General features: G+C 39.2%; 1 protein-coding gene across 1 annotated transcript in view; it reads right to left on the bottom strand.

The window, feature by feature from the left end:
* ARID1B (AT-rich interaction domain 1B) overlaps positions 1–24,725 on the bottom strand; it is a gene marked incomplete at both ends in the record, with an annotated part of 315,911 nt that overhangs the window by 212,312 nt on the left and 78,874 nt on the right. The window contains one exon of the mRNA XM_079550855.1: positions 9,008–9,118. Coding sequence (XP_079406981.1) covers positions 9,008–9,118 — 111 coding nt within the window. The remainder of the gene's footprint in view (positions 1–9,007; positions 9,119–24,725) is intronic.

Below are 24,725 nucleotides of genomic sequence, written 5' to 3'. Positions count from 1 at the left end.
ACCTTCTTTAAAAGCACAAACAAAACAAAGGAAGAGTGAGGACAGAGGAAAAATGGACTATAAGACGATCCAAATGAAGCAACAACTATGAGACGTTATTAAAAAAAAACCAAAACACAGATCCTAAAATTTTATAGCCCTGTTTCAATAAATCTTGAAGAACTGTGCTGAAAATTGCACTGAACAACTTTCCTTTTTTTTCCCTGCTTTCATGTAGGCATCTAATGATACAATAAACAAAGAGGATGAGGGAAAAAAAAAGCTTTTATGAAGTTTTCATTAAGCACTATTATTAAAATCCTGACACAGTCTGTAAATTAAACAAGGGAAAGAGAGATCTGGAGTTTTTCTTCTGTCTCCACTGCAGTACTCTATGAAAAACTGGTAAGGCTTTCAGTTAATTATAAAAGTCAAAATGGAAGGGTAACATTTGGAATTAAGCTACCTTCCATATCATAATGAATTAGTTGAATAAGGCTACTGTCTGCACGTAATCCATACACCGTTTACCTATATAATCTTGTGAAGTTACTGTGATTTTACAAGTAAATCTATGTTTGCAATTCCTTTATTTCCTGAAAACTAGTGCTGGCCAGAGTCTATTTGCAGTTAAATAACAGCAAGAATGTTTTAAACTTCTTTCATTACTTGTAGTGCAACGTGCGTTGGCAAAATTTGTCATCTATGATACTATAAATGTAAATGCAAGCTCCCCCTTTCCAGTGCTATGACATGAAACAAGCTTTGTTCTCCTAACTAGGTCCACAACTGTGCATTCAGCAAACCGTACTAAAGCTTACGGATGCATAAAGTATTACTACAAGCAAACACATAAACTTATACTCTCATGTTTGCTTATCTTTATATTACTTCCCCAAATGTTAGCTTAAATAACATGGTGGAAGACGCACTATGAAGTGAATTTCTCTGTCGAGGGGAAAAAAAATAGCATGTTCATTTATAAATTCATGCCACTTAACTAAGATGTGAAATAAATGATCCAGAATGACATATTTTCCTATACTAATGCAGTTCTTCAAACGTGCCTCAAAATTCAGGCCCTAGTTCTAATTTAGCACAGTAGGTCTCATTTCATAGGTCGAGATGATTAAGAGGGTCAGCTGCAATTGTTTGCCTGGAAGGAAAGAGATCAAAAGCCTAAACACTGGGGCTCTGCAAGTAGCCTTTTCCTGATGTTACCAGCTTTTCTATCTTGATTTCAACCCTCTACGATGCTTCACCCCCTGAAATTACATTGCCAATTCAAACAAGACCCTCTTGTACCAAGTCCTGTGAGACTGGAACCGTATTTGGCATTATGGAGGAAATGGCACATATTGATTTGCATGGCGTTCAGGAAAACCAATGCAATGAGTTACAGCGTTAACAAAGACAAATGAAGAAAAAGGCCTTCACTCGGTATTTTTATCTGTCTATATATGTTCAAGGTAAATTGATAGCAGTAGCTTATTTACACGTAGCAAACACACATCAGAAGCACTTTTCATATGCACAAATTCTACAAAAGCCATCATGATTTGTCTTCTTCAAGGGAAGACTTCACAGTGAATCTAACACACAGCTCCAGCCAGGGAAGGAAGGTTTCAGAGAATTAAGCATTACAGAAGATGTTTTCTTGCAATCTAATATCTGAGAGAAATTTTTGAAACTGTTTCAAACTTCAAGAAAGGAAAACCAGAATAGCCTCCCACACTACAGGCCTGACTTCACTGGGATTCCAGCATAGCACTACAAAACAAGCAACACACAACAGACGCTTAGCACTTGTGCTACGATGGTGCAGAATCCCCAGCAATAACGGATGGACCATAAACAATCAGACAAAGCATTGTGAAACCTGGCCTAAGCTTAATGCTGTGAGCAGTGACCGCATGGACATCTGCTTACACAGCAACAGGACCACTAGAAGCCAGTTTCTAATAAAGACTAATCATGGTCTTGTTTGGTTGGTTTTTTGTTTTGTTTTGTTTTTTCTTTTAAAAAAGGAAAGTTGTATTAATAGCACCAGAAGCCAGCACATTCCCAAGCAAGCAGGAATGGACGCTAGAAGAAAAAAGAAGGGATCTACTGCTAGGCTTCAGATGTTGCTGGCTGTAGGGAGGTGCTGTGTTTAGTCAAGATTATGAAGCCAAGGTCACCTTTCAGGATGGCTGGTGTACCCGTGTAAAGGAGCCATTCTGGGAAAAAAATATATCCTATCTTACAGGAATACTTCAGGTAAAAATAAAGTAAAGAAAAAACATTTACAGTGTCTCAAGTACTTCCTGAAATGGTATCCGACTAAACAACAAACAGTCTTTTGTCTTATTTTGTGTGCCAAAGGACACAAAGGACCCCAAGGTTCCAACAGATATGAACAAAGATATGGACCAGTGAATATATCACATTTTGCAATTTATAGTATGCTATCAACTCAAACTTTACAAACAGCCAAACCCATTTTGAGGTTTATGCGCCTTTTAAAATGCTGTATGTATCTACACATGGTGCGCAAAATGTTCAAAAAAATAAAAATAAAATATTCCCCAAATCCAAAAAAAAAACAAAAACAACCACCCTCCAGGAATTCAAAAGTCTGAACCAGTTTAGAATTAGTTTCTCAAATGCATAACCTAAAAGTGCTGACTTGGAAGTGGAGGCAGACTACAAGGACAGCTAGTGCCCCTTCAAGCACAGTTGGTTGCCCCTTCTGAGGGGACAGCAGCCTCCAGAGGGGCAACAGCTAGAGGGGAAAAATGCTTCAACCACCCAAATTCAACCTTGTTTCTTCAGTTCTCAAGTCAACACCAATACTGTTCTGGCATTTGGAGCTGCAAAGTACATTGAGGCAATTGCTAATGGCTTCAAAAGACACTGCAGGAAAAAACTACTAAGACCTTAATATTCCACCCAAGACAATATTGGCCTATTTAAACACAAGTTTTTGCAACGTTATCCACTACTGGGATCTATAATCTCTTATCAGGTTTCCCAAGTAAATTTCACATAGAGGTCAAGCTAAGTATTTCTTTTCACATTTCTAAATTTTTCTAGATCCTAAATGAGTGATTTTGTTATTACAAGTATACTAAATACACTCTGAAGTATTTTGAAAATGGAAAACTTTATGGAATAACCAAGCATCTTTTTTTTTTCTTTTTTAACAGTATCTAATAAAATCAGTTTTAATACATCAGTAGCAGCCTCAACACCATTTTTAATATAAATATCATCATTCCAGCAAGGAAAACCAAGCAATTCTGTAAAGCTCAAAACACAAGTGATTAACAACAGGACTTTCTTTTCACATTACAAAGCTTAATTTTAATAGCAAGATAGTCAATTCAAGAATCAACAACTTTGATTCACTGCATCAGTTCATCCCTACACACACAGCACGTGCTCAGGGCAGCATGGCACTACTTTAATCACACTTTTGCTCCAAAGTGAATGTAAAAGTTGACTTTCTCAGGGAATCCATCTGATCACCTATGTGAAAACTTGGCCCCACTGAAATCAAATGTAAAAATACATGTATGTTGAGTGGGCCAGGATCTTCAATACCACAACATTACATGTAAAGTCATTCCTCCAATGATATCACAGAAGGGATATTATTTCAGAGGAGCTTCAGTGGCTCATAAAGGATCTGTCTCACTATGCAGACCCACTCCGGGCCATAAACAGATTGTTAGATACAGAATCTGTATGAACACAAGTACCAACCAATGCTTTGCACCTCAGAAATACATACACTCAATACCTCTATACATATGAGTTGCATGAAACTTATTTGCACTACAGGTTTATTACATGGAATGACAAGACAAAAAAAGAAACAAGCTAGCAACTGCACTTGATCCAGAATTAAAATGACTTGGAGAGAACAGCAACTTTTTCCAACTCTATGCATAATGGCTAAGAAAAGCATTTGAGAAAGCTTAGTCACTTCTTTGCAACTTGAAGCTTTTTTCCTTTTATTCCAGGCTTAAACAAAGTTCAGTGGGGCATCAAACTGCCTCAGTCTTAAATTACAGTCTGTACTTTAAAATAGAATGCATGCACCACATGTTCCTGAAGCTAGAGGGTGGGAGTGTTATTCACTGAAAATTGAAGGCTTGTTGAGTCAATAATCTTCTTTCAGAGAGTAACAATTTTCAGCTAAAATTTCTTGACCCAAACAAAGGAAAACAAGATCATTCAGTTATTTTACAACACGGCAGAAGAAGAAAAGTAAGTGGGAAAGAGGCATACTAGTCTTACTCTACTTGATGGAAAAACAATGGAAAATTTAATTCACAAGTATTACTTACATTTCCTTTTTGTTCATATTTAACCTACTCCCAGTTATTTGCAGATGGAGACATGCACAGAAACAAGTAACCACAGGACAGAACTTACACATACATCTATGAACTGCCCACTGCTTTTACCTCCCAAGAATTACCAGGAATTCATTTACAGGTTTCCATGTCCACACAAACCTCCTTTTTTCTTAAACTGGAAACAACATCCTGAATTTTACAACACCACTTCAGTTTGAATTTTCTAATTTGCTTATCTGCAAACAATCCAACACTGTCTATAAAATGAGAGGGCTGCTGCACCATCTCTCCTTTAATACTCATTTTTCCTTACCGAAAGGGTTACAGTCCTCATTAATATTTACACTGTGGTTGTGCCCACATCCTCAACCATCAAGGATTCTGAGCTAAGCTTTTCATGAATGTCACCAGAGTCCCTTGTCCCAGGAAAAGAGGAGGTATTTCCTAACTGTCAGCTACAGTTTCTCAAACTATGCTGGGAATTCTTTTCCTGGCTTAAGACTTCAACCATAAACAACACTTGTTCAGGGAGAACTCCCCTGGCTGGAGATGATTTTCCAAGCTACTCTGTATTCTAGAAGTTACACAAGGAATGTGAATTGTCAAACCATTCCATGCTTTTCCTCACAGCCAGCAACTATTAAGATACATCCAAAATGATGTTGATCCATGAGCCAAGTATATCTAGTCTTGTATTTATAGCTCATCACTAGTTCTCAACAGAGGCCTTCTGAAATCTACAATGAGAAAAGCATGCCGCACAGAAGAATGAACATCCAGCACTCCATACATCCTACAAAGGCTCTCTAAAAATGATGTGAAACACAACTGTGAAGTGGCTAATGAAGTTGGGTAGGAATTGCTGAAGTACCGCTTCCCACAGTGCCAAGCATAACGAAACAACACATCTTAAAAGGTTTCAAACAACAGTACGTACTATTTGAGGCCCACCTTACTTTGAAGCTCATACACCAAACCAGAGCCAGCTAGAGTGAAACTTGACAAGTCATAGTACTGCACGTGATACAAAGAGTGTTCTACCTCTGTGCCAGCTATTGTTTTGCTTCACATGAAAATTCTTGTGCCTCCATGTGAAGACGCAGTGAAAAAGTGACGACGTAGAATTAATGTGTAAGCGCTCCAAGTGTGAGCGATCTACCAAGGCACCAGTTCCCTCCACTTCAGATACAACTTTCTGCCTTCAGTATCACATGAGCAATTACGCAGTGATTCAGCCCCAAACTAACCCAGAAATAAAAAGAATTATTTCTTAGCTAGGTCGGCTCCCTGAGTCACAGCGCTGACAGCGGAGGATGTGAGAAGGCGCAGATGGCACGCTGTGGGCACATGGCAGGGCTGCAACCAAACTAACTTACAGCAAAGCCAAGCAGCTGCAGGACCTCACCTATAGGCAGCAACCAGAAGAAATCAGCAGAAACACTGGTTTCAGAAACTCGGCAACCTTGGGTAGGCCATTTGACCTCACACATCAAACAACAAGCACAACTAGCACTGAGCAAAGAAAGAAAGAAAGAAAGAAAAAAAAGGACTATATTAAAACAGAACAAACTAAAAAACCCCAACATCTATCTGAAATGACTTTCGTAGTGATACCAGTAAAAACTAAATTCATCCATGTCTTCTTCATTCTACCACCACAATCCAACATGAACATGGACCAAATTACTCATTATGGCAAAACAAAGTATTTGTCTTTGCAGGCACACACACACAACCAGTGCTGACATAAGCTCCTTTCTTGCGAGAGCAAACTTGCAGATACATTGTTCAGAAGATTTTTCCTGCAAGTCTGCTCTATCTTTCCCACAACAGCAGAAGTGTGTATTTTGTATTATCCCTTAAACCTCAGTAAATATATTCTGTAGAAGCTGTTCTCCAGACAATTGCATTCAGGCTTCTCCCCCTTTATTCTTCCACTCTAATAGGGAACAGTTTCTGTTTATTACTTCCTTTCCTTCACAGAGTACCCAACTCCCATGTTTTCTCAAAAGCTTGAGATTTCCTTCTAATTGTGACCCCAACAAAAGTGCTCAGAGCACTATTCTATGCAACTTTTCATTTGGGCTCTCGGTGACTCCACATGGTAAAAGACCTCCGGGTCAAACCCTTCAGATATCAGAGCATTTAGGAGAAGGAAAGGAAGCATTGTATAGAATCTGACAGGCCATTAGAAGTAGCTAATAAAGCCATATTTTGTTTGTAGCCATTTGTTACCAACCCACATTACAAATTTGTCTGCTTTGAACTTTATGGGAACATTCATGCCAGGACTTTTATATACAACGTGTGAAGGAAACGGAACAACCATTGAGCTGTTTAGCTGTGCTTACTGTGACACAAACCTGCTGAAAAAACTCTCTAAAAGGATGACACAAGTCAGCATTCAGTGCTGCAAAAAGTGGCCAGCTCCTCTTCAAATCCATCAAAGGGAAACTCTTTTTTTCAAAGCCACATCAGAGAACACCATTCAGCATTTAGTATTACATCTCTTTTGTTGTTTTTAGAGATTCGTATAAGCTTGCTATGTAGCTGCTGTGATTTTACACAATGCCCTTAAGAAATAAAAAGATAACGGGCAAACTGTATAAATATCAGAATACCATGAAACAAAACATACCCAAATTTTATTAAAAGCGTAACACCACTGCTCTCATTTCAAGCTTTAATATACAAAGACTTACTGACTACCCTCGAGAACAGCATTATCTTGAAAACAAGCTTAGGAAGCCACATTTAGCATCCCAAAATGACACTATAACTAGGAATACTAAATGAGAAATAGTGATCACTGAATTTCATAACCAGCTGAAAATTGAATGCAGGCCTCTTGCTCAAGGGGAAAAAATTGTTTAAATGGTCAAGCTGTCCTTACCCCCAGTACTAAGCATTCAGGTCTTCATCACGCTCACTGTACTTCGAATGCATGGGCCATTCCTCAATTCTAAGGCATTTCCTTTGGAAGTAGGTGAGTTTGCTCACAGTACCACAAAGACAATGTCACAATATATGAAAGGTTCCAGATGGTCTTCAATTTGGCAAACTATACTGCCTCACATTCTCCTCCCTATCCAAATGGAGGTTGGGGTGTTCGGTATGTAAGCTTTCCAGAAGCGAAGGCTCTGAACAACAGCATTTACAACAAAACTACAGTATAAGCTACATTGCCACAATGGTTAACATTCATTGTTAATACCACCAGCTTACTCATACCTAGAATAATAATGAGCTACTAAATATACCGAACACTTAGGGACACAGATAATACCCAACAGTCTGCTTAGATACTGTGGTGACAGAGGTAGGACAGAGCATGGATTAAAAGTAGGACGATTGTTTAAGAAAAATTGCTGGCAAATTAGAACATTATTTAATAAATAACTAGTTCTATCTATCCTAATAAACACTGTTCATGAAAAATTGAGGTAAGAAGTTCATTTTAATTTAATTGTTTTTTGTTTTTTTTTTTTTAAATAGCTGCTGCCTAAAGAGTTTAAATAGCAGTTGCCTCCTATTTTTAAAGTAATTGCCAGCACTCATTTTTGAGACGAGTTCAGAGAAACTGGTCTTCTTAAAAAAAGTTTTCCTGTCAAATTAACACTGGTTCAAAGTAAACAGATAGCTCTTCTCACACCGGTTTTCATAGTTCTCCTGAAGCAGGCATGTCTCAAACATCATGTAAAGAATTTGTGGCGTATGTACTCTCCTGGGTGCCTAAGATATAACTTTAAATGCTGTGAAGATGTTTATTACCCTACTTTTAAGAACTGACAATAGCGCCATGTGTCAGAGGAAAAATACACAACAAACTGCCAGACTTCACACATACATTTGGTGTTTTGATAGGTAAACTCTTCAGAAGAATCTCTCTGCTAACTGGAAATTAATACCCAGTAAACCTGCGAAAACATTCTGTAGGTTTGCAGTACATTATTCCAAGCTAAATGTCACAGAGCATATAAACAGTTTCCACCTTTTAAGCTGAATGCAATGTCTTCTTGTTGGTTGAAATTCAGGCTGTTGTTCTAACAACAAACAAGAAAATCTCCAAACCAGCAACAGAATACAGAGCCAGAGCACTTTGGCAATTACAGTAAAATAAGACCTTCAATAACACAAGTAGCTGCAGTATCTCTGTAAAGTGTATTAATGTGTGCTGTTTTCCCCCACAGCAGAATGCAGAGAGCTCAGAAAACAAAGAAAGGTTATTCCACAATAATCTCCCAACCAAACAATCAACCTTGCCCAAGTATCACTACCATACCCACTACTACACTTCTGTCTGTGGTAGTAGACCACTGCAGAATTAACATGTCAAACTCATTATTTATGCTTAAGGTTTGGAACAAATAACTCATGGTGTCAGCATTCTAAATCAAAATATACTGAAATCCTTGGAAAACTGCACAGAAAAAAGCCTCTTCCTCATCAGATTGTTTCGTGCAAGTACAGAATTCCTAAAGCCCAAAAGAAATATTGATCTATTTCCTCTGTGCAGATATAAATGTGCACAAATACAAAACATGGATGTGGATAGTGACATTTTGAATCAGTACAACCCCTAAGCTAAGTCCACCACTCATATACAGGTTCTCATCAGCTTGTGAACAACCTTGTTTATAATTTAAAAATACTGAACTCAAAGAAAAACATTAATTTCTTACTGGTAAGCTCGATGGTCGTTCTTGCTGGATTAGGTTCAAGTCTTCATGGTTAGGCTTTCCTGGGGCCATAGGGGGTTGAGATCTGGTTCCATAGCCTTCCTGAGACATGTCCTGCAAAAATAGTTGTAAAAGAATTATTAACTTGATTCAGTAATTACAATTAAATTAACTTCACATAAGGGTGAAAATATAATGCTGCAATGAAAAAATCAAAAAATAAACACCAAGTTTTTGGTAGTTAAATCTCCTTGGAAAATATCCACAGGTACCAGTATAACTAACACAGTTTTTGAAGAAAACTGATAGAGTGGCAGACAGATGTGCCTACAGGTGGCATGGAATCAGACCACTGGTAGGCAGACTAACACATGCCAAAAAAACAACAAACCTTCTCAACCAATGACCCGCTATACTGCAAAAGAGGCATGAGCACAAAGTAGTCAAAACTTTCATCCTACTCTTAGATGAGTTACCAAGCCTTCTGATGAAATACTGAGCCAGGTAGAAGGACTAGACTGCAAATAAAGTTGTAACCCTGCTGTGTCATCAGATGCCTGTAACAATCCTGGATTTACCAACACTATGACTGAGATGGCTTTCAAAAGCTGCCTATCAAGTGGTGGTAAAGATCACATCTGCTGGAGATGTGTTGCATCCAATGGCTTAGAAGGAAATATTTAATTGAAAGCCGCTCCAAAGCCTGTACCAGCAACTGAGGGATCTTCCTCCCAGTGCAAGCCCAAGCAGTCTTAGGTAATGGTCTGGCACCAGCCTTGCTGCAAAGGGGCCAGTGGGGGCCAAAAAACCCTCTCCCACCCCATATCCCACAGCACAAACTTACTTGACATGCAAGATAGTTGCCTATTACAAAGCCCTAGATTCAGGCTTCATTGTAGCTGCTATATTTCACATTGGCAGCTTCTACACTAACTGAGCAAGGAAAACAACTGAAAGCACAGTACCTCCTTCAGCATGGGTAACTGGCAGGGAAAGCTGAAAAACCAGTTCTTGACTGCTAGAAAAAGATATCACACCTTAAAGGTTTCTCTTTGTTGTTTCTAAGTTTTTCGATTCTCTTTTCCCCTTCCCAAGCACACTGGAGGTTAATTTGCTCCAGTCATCCCCTTGCATCTAATGCTTCTATTGACGCCCACAAGAGGCCAGGCAGGGGAGAACAGGAAGGGACAAGGAGCTTTCTCTGTGCCACCCCCACCTGCACCATGCGATCACACTGCTGCTGCTTGCAGAGGCTGCTCTTGCAGTCAGGTGTCCGCATCCACACAAGTCATTGCTCGCACACAGCCTGCACAGACCAGTCGCCTTGAAGAGCAGGAAAGCGTTCCGTCTCATTCTGAGCCCCGCTGCTGACAGAGACATTTGTTAACAGCCACACTGCTTCCATTCAGCTCCTTCCATTGCTTTGAGCTCTCCTGAGTTACTTCAAGGGATGCAGAAAACTCAGCGAGGCTCATAAAACAAAACCCAGCAAAGCTGGTCGGATGTAAACCCAACAACGAGAGATCCGATCCGCAAGCCTGTGCCAAGCCAAATCAAGAAGCACTTAAAAGGCCAGCACTTCAATGTGGTTACCAGCAGAGGGTAACAATTAGGCTTAGGGGTGACAAAGGCTGATGGCTGAATGATGATTATCCCCTGTGACCCCCCGCATGCCCTCCGCCCAGACCGCCACTTGTCACACAGCTCTCCTGCTGCGCGCACCAGCAGGTTCCTGTGGATTAGTGGCGAGGTTTAAAACCAACAAACGGCACAAGGCCGCCATTCAGCAGCCTTCACCCTGCCACAAAGGAGGAGAAAGGTGCAGGACAGCTTCACAATAGGCAAACAAATGAGCAAACCTCTGCTTTCCCCCTCATTTCAAAACACACGCGCGCACTCGCGCACACGCGCACGGCTGTTGTCCCTGTGCAGATGCCTGTAACAAACCCCACCACGGAGATCCAGGCTTCCAGGTCACCTTTCTGTGCGCTTCTCTAATTCTTTACAGATGAAAAAACACCGAACAAGAACCATTTCTTGGAACAGCAACAGAAACAAAAGCAAAAATTATCCAGAAACAACAGAAGCGGTTAACAAAAAAAAGATAAATGTAATATTTGCTTGGGAGACATCATTCTGGAAACACAATTACTCCTTTTTCTAAAGAGCCACTACAGGCTTAGGACAGTTTTTCTGAGAATGAAAAGAAAAGCGAGGAGCCTTTAATTCCTCACCAAGTACCAAGCATGGATTTCCCATTTGCTAAATTTTACTTGAAACCTCACTCCCTACTTAAATTTCCACGGGAGAGGAAGAGGAGAGTAAAGAGCACAGTTTTTCATAAGAAATATCACACGTTGAATGGAATTTACTTTTACCTGAGTACTGAACGCTTTGAGATGTCTTTCCACATACTGAAGTGCACATAAAAGAATGTGAACATTACAGCCTTTGTCTTTTTAATTGCACAACTTCCATAATGCCTTTCTTTCTGACTGTCAAAAAATCAAATTGATTTGCTCAGTTCTAGATTAGGTTTGGAAGCAAATACTGCAGTGGTTGTTATGATGAGGATACCTGCGCGCTCCAAACGAGACTGAGACCACACAACTACTGCCCACACTCACTGTAACGCCACTAGATGCTTTGATGACTGCAAACTTGGGAAGTGGCTCTTGAGAAATGAAAAACTGGTTTGCTCTCTAAGCTTGAGGCACAGGAATCTTCCTGAGGAAATGTGCATGGGATTGTGTGTACAGCTTTCTGTGTTTATACATATGTGCTGTCCAATAAAAACAGTCAACTTACATAATAAACATGATGACAGTTAAATCATAGCACGTTACACTAAGAGGTTGGTTTCATAACCAATGTAGTGTTTAGTTTCATCCCCTCTGAAAAACAGGAGAGAGAAAATCCCTAGTGCTTTCCTTCAGTTCTTCATGTTGGAAAACGTTAACATGCAGCATATTACTGAATAGATAAAATGGATTTTGAGAAAGAAATAAAACATAAGGACAGAGGTGTTAGGGTAAATTGTCCATCACTGAAGAAATGCACATTCTCTCTTTCAGTTTAGAAAGGTCATTTTTCTTTCTAGCATCTAGGGATGGATTTATCAGCAAATGACGGGAGGGAAATTAAGGGAACAGGGAACATAATGCTATGTGTGCTACAGACATGGCTAAAAGTCCCCTACTGATATCAGAACTCATCTTCTCCCAAGATCCCTGATTTTTTCCTTTGACTTCCAGTATTTTATCCATCAGTGATACCATCTTTCAAAGCTGTGATTTTTTTTTAATCAATCACAGAAAATCCTTCTGCCCATGGAAGACAAGTATGTATGAGTACAACATAGAGGAATCCAAGCTTTCATAAACAGAAGGCTACAAGTTTCCACTCAGAACTTCCCAAACTGGCACCAATCCAATCATATCATAGCTGGTATAGTGCAAACTGTCAACAGAGTTGTAAAATAACTAAAAGCAGGGTTTCCCCCATCAGATTTTATAAAAGGCGCTGGGAGAAATAATCAGCAAGTCATAAACATGTACTCTACAATATCTGAAGTATAACCTGTGTTTAAAAAAATCTTTATACTGTGAAATAGGTAAGCCAAAAAAAGGAAGAAGGAAAAAAATGAATATGCCTGTGTATACACAGCCTAAAACCTACATATTGGTTAAGTTGTCCAGATATCAATCATTAATAATCACTGTATGATTATGGACAATAACAATAACCAACTCCTTATCATCCACAGAGCCAGTTATTTACCTCTTGCTCACATGTATTTTTAGCTTGGCTACATATTGCAGTGGTGTATGGAGCTCATGATGTGTATCCTCATGATGAAGAAGAAAGAGAAAGGTATTTTCTTAGCTCTTGCTCTCTGATATTGTATTTATTTTTTAAACTTTCTGTCTTTAGTTCTGGTATGGAGTGTCACTAAGCCAGAGGTTTCAAGTGAAAAAACTGGGTTGCAGGGACGTCAAAGACTCCTGTTCTTACTTTCCCCAGTCTTGTAGCTGGGTACCAACATCTTACTGTGCTGGGTCTTCACACGGTCACTCTGTGAAAAGGCGCAACTTAAAGCTTGCCAAAGATAAACTCCCTGCCTCCCAGCTTTGTTCATTGAGCAGGACTGGCCTGGGAAAGTTGGGTGTTTCTACCAGTCACCAAATTGCAGCTCAAGTCAACTGCACAGCAACCTTCTGGAGACAGCCACAGATAGACAACCTTTCCCTTTGTGATGAGCAAAATTAGTATAATGCTTTTGATCTCTAGCTGGACCTAGTTTAAAAAAACTGAATCTGTACACATCTATGTTTTCTCTGCAAAACTGAATGAATGTAGCACTAGGAATGTGCAAAGCCATGTAGATGAAACACACACTTGTTTTAAGTTCTGATAAAGAGATAAGATCTAATTATGATACAGTTTGAATTTTTTTAAAATGGGTAATGAAAACATAGTAAAATCATTAACGCTTTAGGGAAACCACATTTAAAGAAAGGCTGAGTGAGAAATATCACTCAGGCTTCATCCACTTCTATTGCAGCAAACTGCAGAGGAATAACATGGCCACTCAGGAAGGTACGTACCACGACGGTTAAATTGAAGCAAAATAATTTATGGAATATATATAGTACTCTTTACATTTCAAAAGCTCATTAAAAACTATGCTAGTGCTTGTATTCTTGTTTTAGTTAGTTTATCCGTAGAAGACTTCAACTATGAGAGCACTGAATTCTACAGCAATGTGACAACAGCAAAATTGAAACCAAATGTGTTTTTTTTTTCTCCCACACCACCTGAGAATGGAGCTCAGGGCTCAGTTAAACACTCAAGATAAATATACAGCTCTACCATATAAGATTATTTTACTCATCTCTGATGTGACACTATGGAATAGAAAAAAAGGCAAGTGATATGTTAATGGCTATAGAAAGACGTACCTTGTTATCACTTACCAAAGTATCCTTGTGTGCTGTGTCATTAAATAAAGATCAAGACATTTCTCTTTATTTTCATCCTCATGCAAAAAGCTACAATAAAAAAAATATTCCTCACCTAAATGGTACTATATCCCCATACAACCAACCTTGAGCTCAATCCTAATACCTAAAACATCAACTCCCAAGTTGCTCACTGTTTGACAGCACAAGAAAAGCAGCAAAGGACAGCCAACCTGTTAGAGGAATACTGCAGGTAAGGCTGCACTGCACTCAGGAAAAAATGTTATGCCTGGGGCACATGCAACACTGAAGTTCATGGAAGCAGGCAACAGAATGCAGCCCTGTGAGAAATGGTCCACAAAGGACAAAGAAGTAGAGAACTTCACCTGAATGCCAGGCAGATGGTCTGCAGAGGTCCTACGGGGCATAGATGGATTCCTGCAGAAGATCCTGGGTCAAGAAGAAATACATCCATGTGCCTTGAACTTTGAAGTTAATGAGTCAGAAAGGGGGGGAAAAATAGAAAACAACTAAAGCCTTAGAGAAAAGGAAACTGGTATCTTGCAGCTGAAGAGCACTGTGTTCAAGTCAGCAACCAAGTCTCTTAACTGCACAGAATAAACAGGTGATGCCAGGAAAGAAAGGCTTGGTAGGTGCCACACTGTAGGTTGATTACAAGTGCAAAACAGTAATCTCCTTCAGCGTAACAGTGCATATTTAGGTGCTGAAATAAACTCTGCTCATTATCAGAATACCTAGATCTTTTCAAGCCAAACTGCTACCACCACCAGAATGGAGACAGTTGTCCTGAGGTACACTGAGTACCTGAAGAAATTTGGAAAACCTGCTACTTTGGATACTTGAGATGCAGACCAGTCATCATCAGAAAGACAGCTTCCCAATCTTCCCCAATGTACTTAATGCCATCTCTTCTAGGATATCTTCACTTGCATTCTGACAACTTACTGTTTCCTAGATCACTTTTTTAAGCTAATTCACATATAACCTACAATGGGAACATTATTTTTTTCCCTTCATGATCCCTGTTACCACAGAATGACAACCAAGCTAAGCCTCAAGACACAGGAGGGAAAAAGAAAAAAAAAAAAAGTACTTCTTGCCTCAACTGTTACAAATTATAGTTACCTTAATTAAGCAAATACATGATTAAGGCTAAGTCCATATGCCATCTACTCAAGAAGCTATTAGAAACTCAGACTATTTAACTATGGAAGGTTTTTTCCCAGTAGAATACACTGAAAATGCACCGAACACACACAGGGTCAAAAATAGCGTCCCTCATCCTAGAGGAAGGAAGTTATTTGTTTGGACAGATTAGTTTAAGTCACATATCAGGTAATCTGAGACAACTAACATGAAAGATGAGTCCCTCTTCCTAAACATTCTAGTCCATTTTTACATACGTCTTGTCTATATGGCCTCCAGGAGCCACATTAAGCTAGTGATGCAGGAAGAGCTCGAAGATGAAATCATTCTCTGAAACCCTTATCTTGCTATTCTCCTTCCCCCACTGCTGCATTCCACGGATCACAGAGCATATCAGTAGTGGATTTAATCAGAAACAAGACATTTCTTCTAGTTTTCTTCTCTCATACTTGTAACATTCCACATGAAAAAAAAACACCCCAAGTTTGATGTTTGTATTAGAATGTGACTTTCACATTGCACAGCCTGATAAATGGCTTTCAATTTTTAATTTACAGGCAAAAAAAACACAACAGTAGAGCTTCTCCTTTTTCTACAGACGTAAAATTCAAGCGTGAATAAAGAGATGATAGCAAACCTGAAGATGTGATCTGGGAAATACAAATATAACTTGGGTAAAGCAAGTATTTTATTTCCACGAATTTTCTCATGTTTACAGAGCTTTTTGAACTTTTCCTAAAAAACCATACAAGACCAGACCATGCAATCACGCTTTCATTTTCTACACCCACTATTTCCTTTCCCTGCCCATCCTTTAAGTGACAAAGCTATACTTAAAAGAAGAATGAACAAAGAAAAGAGTGCTGGCAACTTTCATGTGTCCTATTCTTTCTTTCAGGATGAACCACCACACAAGCTCTCGTGCCACTTGGTGTCCTGCCCTGCCCTTCCTAATGCTCTGAGCTCTTCAGCAGGCCCAAGGCACTGAAGGGGGTTGCCAGCCCCAGAGGAGTGCAGTGAACCCAAGACCGAGCTGAAAGCAATAGAGGGCTGAAGTGGAGCAGCAAGTGGAGCAAATGGAGGGCTGAAGTGGGCAAGAGTCATCCCCAGACGCCTGTTGGGGTGGAGGAGGCTCTGGGAGCATACGGCTGGCTGGCAGAAACCAGGTCAGGGGACTGCCCGCAGCTTACCGCAAGCTGAAATCCTGCAGCCAGCTTACGGAATAAAGAGAAAAGCTGCACTGAGAGCAGCTGCTACCTCCAGGCGAACAGAGCGAGGGACCCAGAGAAAGGACTTCCGTGCTTCAGGCTGAGAAACATCTTTGCAGCATTTTCTTTGGGGCCTATCTTTATGAACCAAGACTTTACCCGAAGGCTCATGAAAACCTGCGACTCTGTAAGGAAGAGTTGCGAGCAGCACTGACAACATTACACTGTGGTCACATCAAACAGGGAATGATGAAGAGCTCTGGTTGTTTGTCTGTTCTTTTGTTTGTTTTCCTTCCCTAAATATACGCCTATATTATGTTACAGGCAACACCTGTCTAACACTAGTTAGTGCATCGGGTTTTTCCCCAGTACTCCACCACAGAGCCTCTTAAAAGAAATGACTGGCGTGAGGTTTGACTACTGTTCAACAACAGAAGAATCCTAAGAAACGGAACCGAAATTAAGATGAAGAAAAGCCTGTAGTAATTTTGGCATGCAGGGTTTTCTCAGCCCAAACCTACTATCTGGGTTGACTGAAATTGTTGAAATGTAAGAGGGTTAGCATGGCACATTTGGGGCTGCTGGAAGCAGAGCATTAACTACATTACTGTCCTCTCTAGCTCTGCAGACTGTGGAAAAAGAGGACCATACGAACACAAGAACCCTTAAATCCAGCCACCACATGGAACAGTTCTACTCCAAGGAGTAGAAAGTGTGCAGAAACTTGCAGAAAGAGAACAACAGTTTAAAGGTGGAAGCATCTAGCAACAGAAGCAATTCAATGGACTGCACAACACAACAGTATAGGCCAGCACAAGCAAACTATTTCTTTCATCTTTATGATAGAAAAGCCTTCAACACCATCACCACAACCACAGTGTTTTCAAGACAGAGTATTCCCAAGTGGGCTGCTGTTGGGAGTAGCCAAGAATGGGAGGATGTGGAGAGCAAACTGTGAAAACTTAAACCTCTTCTGTGACCAGACCACTGGTCTTTAACACATCAATGAAAAACAAAGCAAAAAAAATCAAACCAAAACTGTGACATTCACTAAATGTTGGCAAAGGATTTCTAGGAAATATAAGAACAAGAATCTCTCTTTGTGAAAATGACAAAGCAAGACCTTTGTGAACTCTGTAGGCAGAGAGCCAAAAAACATAAACCCTTTATACCTACATTTCATTTTTTATCTAAAAATATGTATGCAAAAGACAGGCTGAAGATGGGCACTCAGCCATCAGGGAGAAGTGTGAGGATGAGGCTGGACTTTTCCGTCGCCTGATTACTGAGGAACAGCATTCCAAAAGCTGTTCTAAATTGCACTGTAATAGAAATGCAGTAAAAGGGAAGTACTGGAATGGACTTCCTTCCCTGTGTCTGTACATAACATAAATGCTGACCTATATTCAGATAACATTGTCTTAGCAGCAGAATCCCAACTCAAAATGCAAAAAATAAACCAAATGTATGTACTGCAAACATATTTGCATACTAGAGAAAATATGAGCAGTGAAGAAATACGGTAGTAAGTTTTATGCCAGGAAATATTAACACACTTATTTTCCCCACCTCTGAGGAAAATAATATGTGTTAATTTAAAGACCATAAAAGAACACTGCTGCATTGCAACTGACCGTAAGGTATGATTTACAAGACCACTAAAATTTGGAATATACATTGCTCTTATAGAAAAATAAATCATCTAGATTTTCAGACTTCATAACTTCATTACTTAATTCACTGTACTGTCTCAATTATATTTCAATTTTTTTCTTAGAACAGGGTTTGCGCACTTACATTATAAAATATTTGCATATGCACACTTGTCTATGAACACCCATTAGATTAATGGATCATAAAGTAAATGGTTATTATGTGATCAGGTAACTTTTGAAAAACGTACTATTCTGGTTAACTTACAACCAAGTTTCAAAGGTACAGATAAAATTATTTCTGGGATATTAATTTTGATCTTAGAATAACAGTAAAATACTCATTTAATAATAAGGAGAGTTATAAGAGGAACAACACTAGTCATGATCACTCATCTCCTAAAACAAAATAGTTTTTTTTATCAGTCTGCATTCCAAGAGTTTTACTATCAAGTTAATTAATAGACTCCTACACTAATATCTAAATGCCAAGCAGTTAATGGCATTGAACTATAAATGGCTTTGTCTTTGCTCTTGTAAGGTTATTTTATAAAGCAAATGCAATTCTATCACTTCAATGATTTAATGCAGGCTTTGTGAGGTTAATATTCCCAAGCAGTTGTAGAATAAAGAACTGCTTTAATTAACCTTCTGTGATTTAAATACTGAAAGAAATCAGAATTTAGAAACTTTAAACAATACCATTGTAACAACAACAATACTACCATTCTGTGGATCAAAGCCAAACCACTAACTGATGTGAGAACACTGAAAAGCACATTTACGCATGTGCACCTCACTATATTTGTAACCTTGAAAAAGACAGAACACACTTTTCTACACAGAACATACCACATCCCTGACAGATTTCACATAAGTTTTTGTAGCTGAGGTGAGAAGTCTTTCCATTCAGGATTATTTACTTATAAATACTATTCTCTTGAGTTGGTAAAAAATAGGAGCTGCTTTTGAGCTGCAGAGATTTTTTGTTACTGTTCACTGAACCTACAAACTCGTTGCATGCAAGCAATTGGCTGCTTACAAAGAAGTAGAGAACAGGAGTTAAGACTTCCCTCTTCCCCCAGACTAATTTGCTCTTTTCCCAGTTTAGCAAAGAGGAGGCTCATATTGCCTGTGGTTCTTGACGATACTGTGCACTAACTTCATTTCAGTACAAGAACAAAAAAAATCCCTGATCAGGACTAGGGCCTCTGTATCATTCATCTTAAAAGCCAATGAGCTGTGATACATGCTTACCAAGTTCAGAACTACAAAAAATAAAAAAATTCTCCAAGTCTGAAAAATTAACACCAATTATAAATCGAGATACAAACCACTAGGGAAAAAAAGAGAGGGTTTTGACACTCTTCCTGGAATGAGACAAACTGCACAGAACAAACAGCACCTTCCCCAGATGGACAACAAGCAGCTATTCCCACCAATGGGAGAAGATGTAGCTCAGCAGGAGTCACAGTTTCACCAAACTCCTGGGCTGATTAAGTAAGCTCAGCCAGAGATAAACAGTCACAGGCTCAGCACTAACTTGGTGTTACTATAGCATCATGCTTACAAGATAAGACTTTACAAAAGCAAAAATTAGACTAGCTGGCAAAGATATCAGTTGAGCATTCACTGAATGCATACCAGTTCAAACGTCATTTGCCGTTCCCCGAAAACATTACATACTTAAGAAAGGAAAAAAATAAAAATAAAAAAAATAAAAAGGTAAAAATTAACTTTATGTACAAATACTGTTCCTAAATTTTTCTCTCTCTTTTTCCTTTTTTTTTTTTTAAATCACAGCACTGTTTAGCAAGGTAAAGAGGCTACTTTTTTTTGGAGGTTTGGCCATTGCTAGCTTGCCTGGAAGTCAAGATTTGAATGCTGGTGTGTGAGTTTGGAAGCCTATCGCTGAAATCCTGCTTCTCCACTCCTTCCTCCTCACAGGTCTATCCAAGTTTCATTACAGATACAAAAATCAAAGCTGTATCCCGATTTTTGATATCTGTCTGATATCCCTAAAGCAGATTAGCAACAAAGTGCTCAGTGTACCAAGGCAGATGTCTTTATTAAAAAAAAAGAACTTATACTGTTTTTTTTTCCATGACTCTAAATTCAGGCCCCATGGAGAGGAAGCTGGAAAAGAAAGGAGAAGTAGTTATAGAATAGTAATGTATGATGACTTCGACCCAGCCACTTGCTTGTCCAAGATTTCTCTGCTTGCTATGCACTCTCAGATCTATCTTGTACAAGCCAACCAACAAAGATCCAACAGAAATAAGAGTTCTTAAAGCTACAGATTTGGAGTTGAATAGTTTAAAGGAATAACTTCCTTGTACTTTTTTTTCTACATTGGCAAGAAAATTATTACTTTTAAACAGAAAATAAGCCCAGCGTTTCAGAACAGCATGCGAAGAGGCACTAGACACCTCTGCTGTGAAGAGAACGGAAGCCATGAAGGATTTATGGTGCACAAGAAGCAGTTGCCACTTGCTGTTCATGATGGCAGGCACCAATCTCTTCTGAACATTAAACTTGCTTATGGGTTCTCATATAACTATAATAGCCAACATTCACAAAGAATGCTTTCCTACATGGTTGGCAGCAAACGTCAATTTAACACACAGGCGTGATCTTTTCCAGATTTCCTGTGGTTCATAACACAACAAATGCTAAGAGCAGCCACTCATCTAGTGGTGGATGAGTACAACACAAGAGTTAGAGGACAGAAGGACAAACAATCCTTATTATAACTTTAAGCCTTGGGCAGCTGCATGTTACATGTAAGCCCCACGTCTAAATTCTGCAGGAGGTCAAACTGAACTATGGTACAGTCGAATGCTAATTTTGTGTCAGTTTCTAATAAAAGAGTGGGGATTTTATTAAGAAGAATAATTGAGTTTAGGTATATAGCTTTAATTTGTACTCGTTGAGAACTATCTGTGTTCTTACTATACATAAAAAATACTAATGTATTTTGATATTTGCATGCCACGCTATTACTCCTAACTTACAACAATGGCATTTTTTGTACTATTACACCCCAAAACAGCTTGCCAGCATTAATTACTGTGCTGCTTATTTCACTGTTACAGGAACTTTAGCAGCTCGTGTGAAATTGGAAAACAAAACTTCAGCCTCATGGTACCAAAATCACTTCAATAATTTGACGCATTTTGCCACAATACAGTTTGTTCTGTTTTCATGACAGTCATACAGCTTGGACATGAAAACAGATTAATTAGTTTCACATTTTGTTCACATTTTCAAAGACTGTTTCAAACGGGGGTAATGCTGTCTCTGTCCCACCTTGCACTGACTCAGCGCTACAAACAGATGTCCGCAGGGAACATTTCCACAACAGTCTCAGGCTGCCGACTGAGACCAGCTCAAACCATGCTGCCAGTTCAGAAACAGACCTGAGATTTATGGCTCTCAGAGCCCCCTGAACAGAACCAAGTCAATTTATTCCAGTCATTAGTACTGAAACAAACATTTTATGAAGAACAACATGGCTCCTACAAGAGATCTGTCCAATGTATGTCCTCTCGTAGCAGCCTGCAGAGCATCACCCCATCGCTGTTTTCCCACCCCTGTGGCCCTAAGCCTGGGCTTTCTGCACAGGGTTACACCTGAATAGAACAGAGGTCTGTCGCGTGCAGGCCTCAGCAGAAGACAGCAGTCCCCATCCTGCTCTGACTCCTGCTTTCTATGTGCAGAAAGCTGTCTGTAGGGCACTGGAAGAATGTGCTGATCCACACAGGATACCACATCACAGAATATCTGCGACCCCACAGGATAGAGCTTCCTTCTGGAGAGTCTCTGGGGTAGTGCCCAAGCAAGGCACGTGTGTGTTAATGCATTTACATGGGCAAACAGTGATAGGGCATGGGAAAATGGCTTTAAACTAAGAGAGAGGAGATTTAAGTTAGCTGTTAAGGGCAAATTCTTTACTCAGAGGGCAGTGAGGCACCAGCACAGGCTGTTCAGAGAAGCTGTGGTGCCCCACCCCTGAAGGTGCTCAGGGCCGGGTTGGATGGGCAGCCTGAGCTGGTGGGGGGACAGCCCTGCCCATGGCAGTGCGGTTGGGACTGGGCGGACTTTAAGGTCCCTTGCAGCCTAAATCATTCTGCAATTCTATGATTTCTCTTCCCTTTGCCCAGTGGACATGAGCATTGAGTTAACACAGATGGGAAAGACGGCTCTCCACTATAAGCTCTAGGGTTTGGGTCAGCTTTTAGAACTTATTTAAATAAAATGTGTTAGCAAGGGCATCTTGTTTGTTTGCTTGTTTATAAAACATTTTATCCTTTTATTTAAAATGAGCCTGAAGGACCTGGCTGTTCCTTTAAGGCATTTTTTAAAAGTCACAGTAACCACAAAGGAATGGTTTAAAACGACACACACATAGCTCTTTGTGCACACTTAACCAGGAAGAGCAATGCTGCATAAAGGTTCAAGCACCTGATCCACGTTAAGGATCTGCCACACCTTTTTCTCCTTTCAGTCTGATACTTGCCTCTGAGAACAAGGATCAGCATAATTTTTGCTCCAACCTGAAAATCAGTGAGAAGAAAACTTCCAGGAATGCTTCAAACAAAAGATGACTTCAGGGTAACAGTAATGGATGTAGAATAAAATCACCATTTTTGTTGTAACAAGGTTGAGATCATAATTATTTTTTCAGTTCTGCTTTTTCTGTCAAAAAAAAATAAATGATAGGGTCCCAACTCATAGAACAACATATTAAATCTGTAAGGTATGATCCTTTCTCAATACATACAAATACATGCTACATAAAACAATATATAACACAGCTATTTCAAAGCTACTTGGAAAGTATAATAACCCAAAATATACATCAAACTATCTTAACAAAATAATGTTTAATGATGACAGTTTAAGCTTGCGATTACATTACATCCTTGAGAAAAAAACAGCACTACTAGTTATGGCAAAAGATTTAAAACTGCGAAAACAGCTGAAGCGTTTATTCATTTATATGCTATTTCAAGATGAAAAACCCTGCCAAGGGCAACACTCTAGTAGTATAACACATCCTTCTCTTTTTTTTCTTTTAAAGAGCACTAAAGGCTAAAAAAAAAAGTGTTAAAAAGCACGGAAATACCTACATCTACTGGCAATATCTAATGATCAATGAATCTGATGCTCCTTCAATAAATATGCTTAAAAATAAAGCTCTTCCTTTAATGTGTTTTACACAGCAGGTCCTGATTTGAAGAGGAGATGACTGAGTCTGGCTTACAATACAGCTCTGTAATAAACTATGCCAGTATTAGTATCAAATCATCCCTTAAGAAACTTCCTTTCTGCCACCAAGCGATCCATTTTACAAAGATCTGAACAACTTATAGTTTAAACATTCAAATAAATTCCATTCTCCTTCTTCCTCTCTATATTTATCTCAAGAATGAGAAGCCACTAGTCGCTGGAGCAGACCCAGAAATTATTTTATCCGTTTACTTTTATTGACAAGATTGCATATTGCATCCAAGTGAGTCAAAGAAAAGGAGCAATAGCCTCATACATCCACAATACGTGAGAAATGGAGATGAGAACCAATTCAAAGGCACAACACAAAGAATTATACCTGACTGCAGCAGCTCACTCACATTCTAATAGTGCAAAAATACAACATTATCTGTATGAAAGTTGGTATCAGTTTTCTTCACATAATAAAATAGTCAATTCAACACACTGCAGGATTTCACATAAAATGAAACTGGTGGCACATAAAAGCCCACCATCAACCCAGAATAAACCCTACTTCCAGTTTGATGGTCTCCAAAACAAACACACTGGCATAAGCCTACAAGGGAAACAGAAAATACAGTAGGAAAAAGAAGGCAAATTACTGAGCAGTCCCCTTTCTCTAGTCTGGACTCTGTTATCTGGAAATAAAACCTGCTGAATTACACTTCCATCACAAAGTATGTAGTCACGGGGATGGCTTATTTACCCTGAAATAGGACATTAAACTTCTGCAACTCACAACTGCTCCTGTTACAAGCAAGTTTCAGTCTGTAAGGAACTGAATAGGATTCACAGATGCCTACACAGACTGAGTCAGGAAAGCTGATCAAATTGCACAGGGCATACTCTTATTTGCATTTGAGAATACTTCAATATCAGTTAAGACTTATTAAAAGTTTCGGAATTGAATTTTCTAATCAGCTCAGTCAATCTACATGTCTTGAGGAGAGTAGAGTGTGCAACTTTTTTTTCTGACAGCAAGTGAATGAGAAGGATCCTCTTAGGCATTTTCTCCTACCTCAGTACCTACAAGTAAACAAATCGTGTTTCTCCCTGACCATAAAGTGGAGTGAAAAATAATTTCTGTTTACCTGTTTCTAACTGGGAGACTTTGTGCCACCCAAATTTCAATAATCGTTCACAATAATTGTATTCTTTTTCCTAAATTAATACTTTTTTTTTTTTTTCCTCTTCAAAATCATTTTCCTTGTCAAGAAGGCAGGCAATCACAGTAAGCATTTTCCAAGACTGGGAAATAAAAGAATACCTCATTTTAAAGTTAATGAGCATTTGGGCATCATTCAAGGAATGGATCATGAACCACGTAAATGGTCTTCAAATTCAGTTTTCCACTGTAGCAACAGAATGAAAGGAATATCCTAATATGACAGTCAACTAAATGAATGCCTTTCATGTTACTAGCTACCTTGAGCAGCACTGTCCTTTTATTCATATCTCC

Source organism: Tetrao urogallus (assembly GCF_951394365.1).
Source record: "Tetrao urogallus genome assembly, chromosome: 2".
NCBI classification, from domain to species: Eukaryota; Metazoa; Chordata; class Aves; order Galliformes; family Phasianidae; genus Tetrao; species Tetrao urogallus.
Note: the sequence above shows the minus strand (reverse complement) of the source record. Positions and strands in the feature narration are given on the sequence as shown.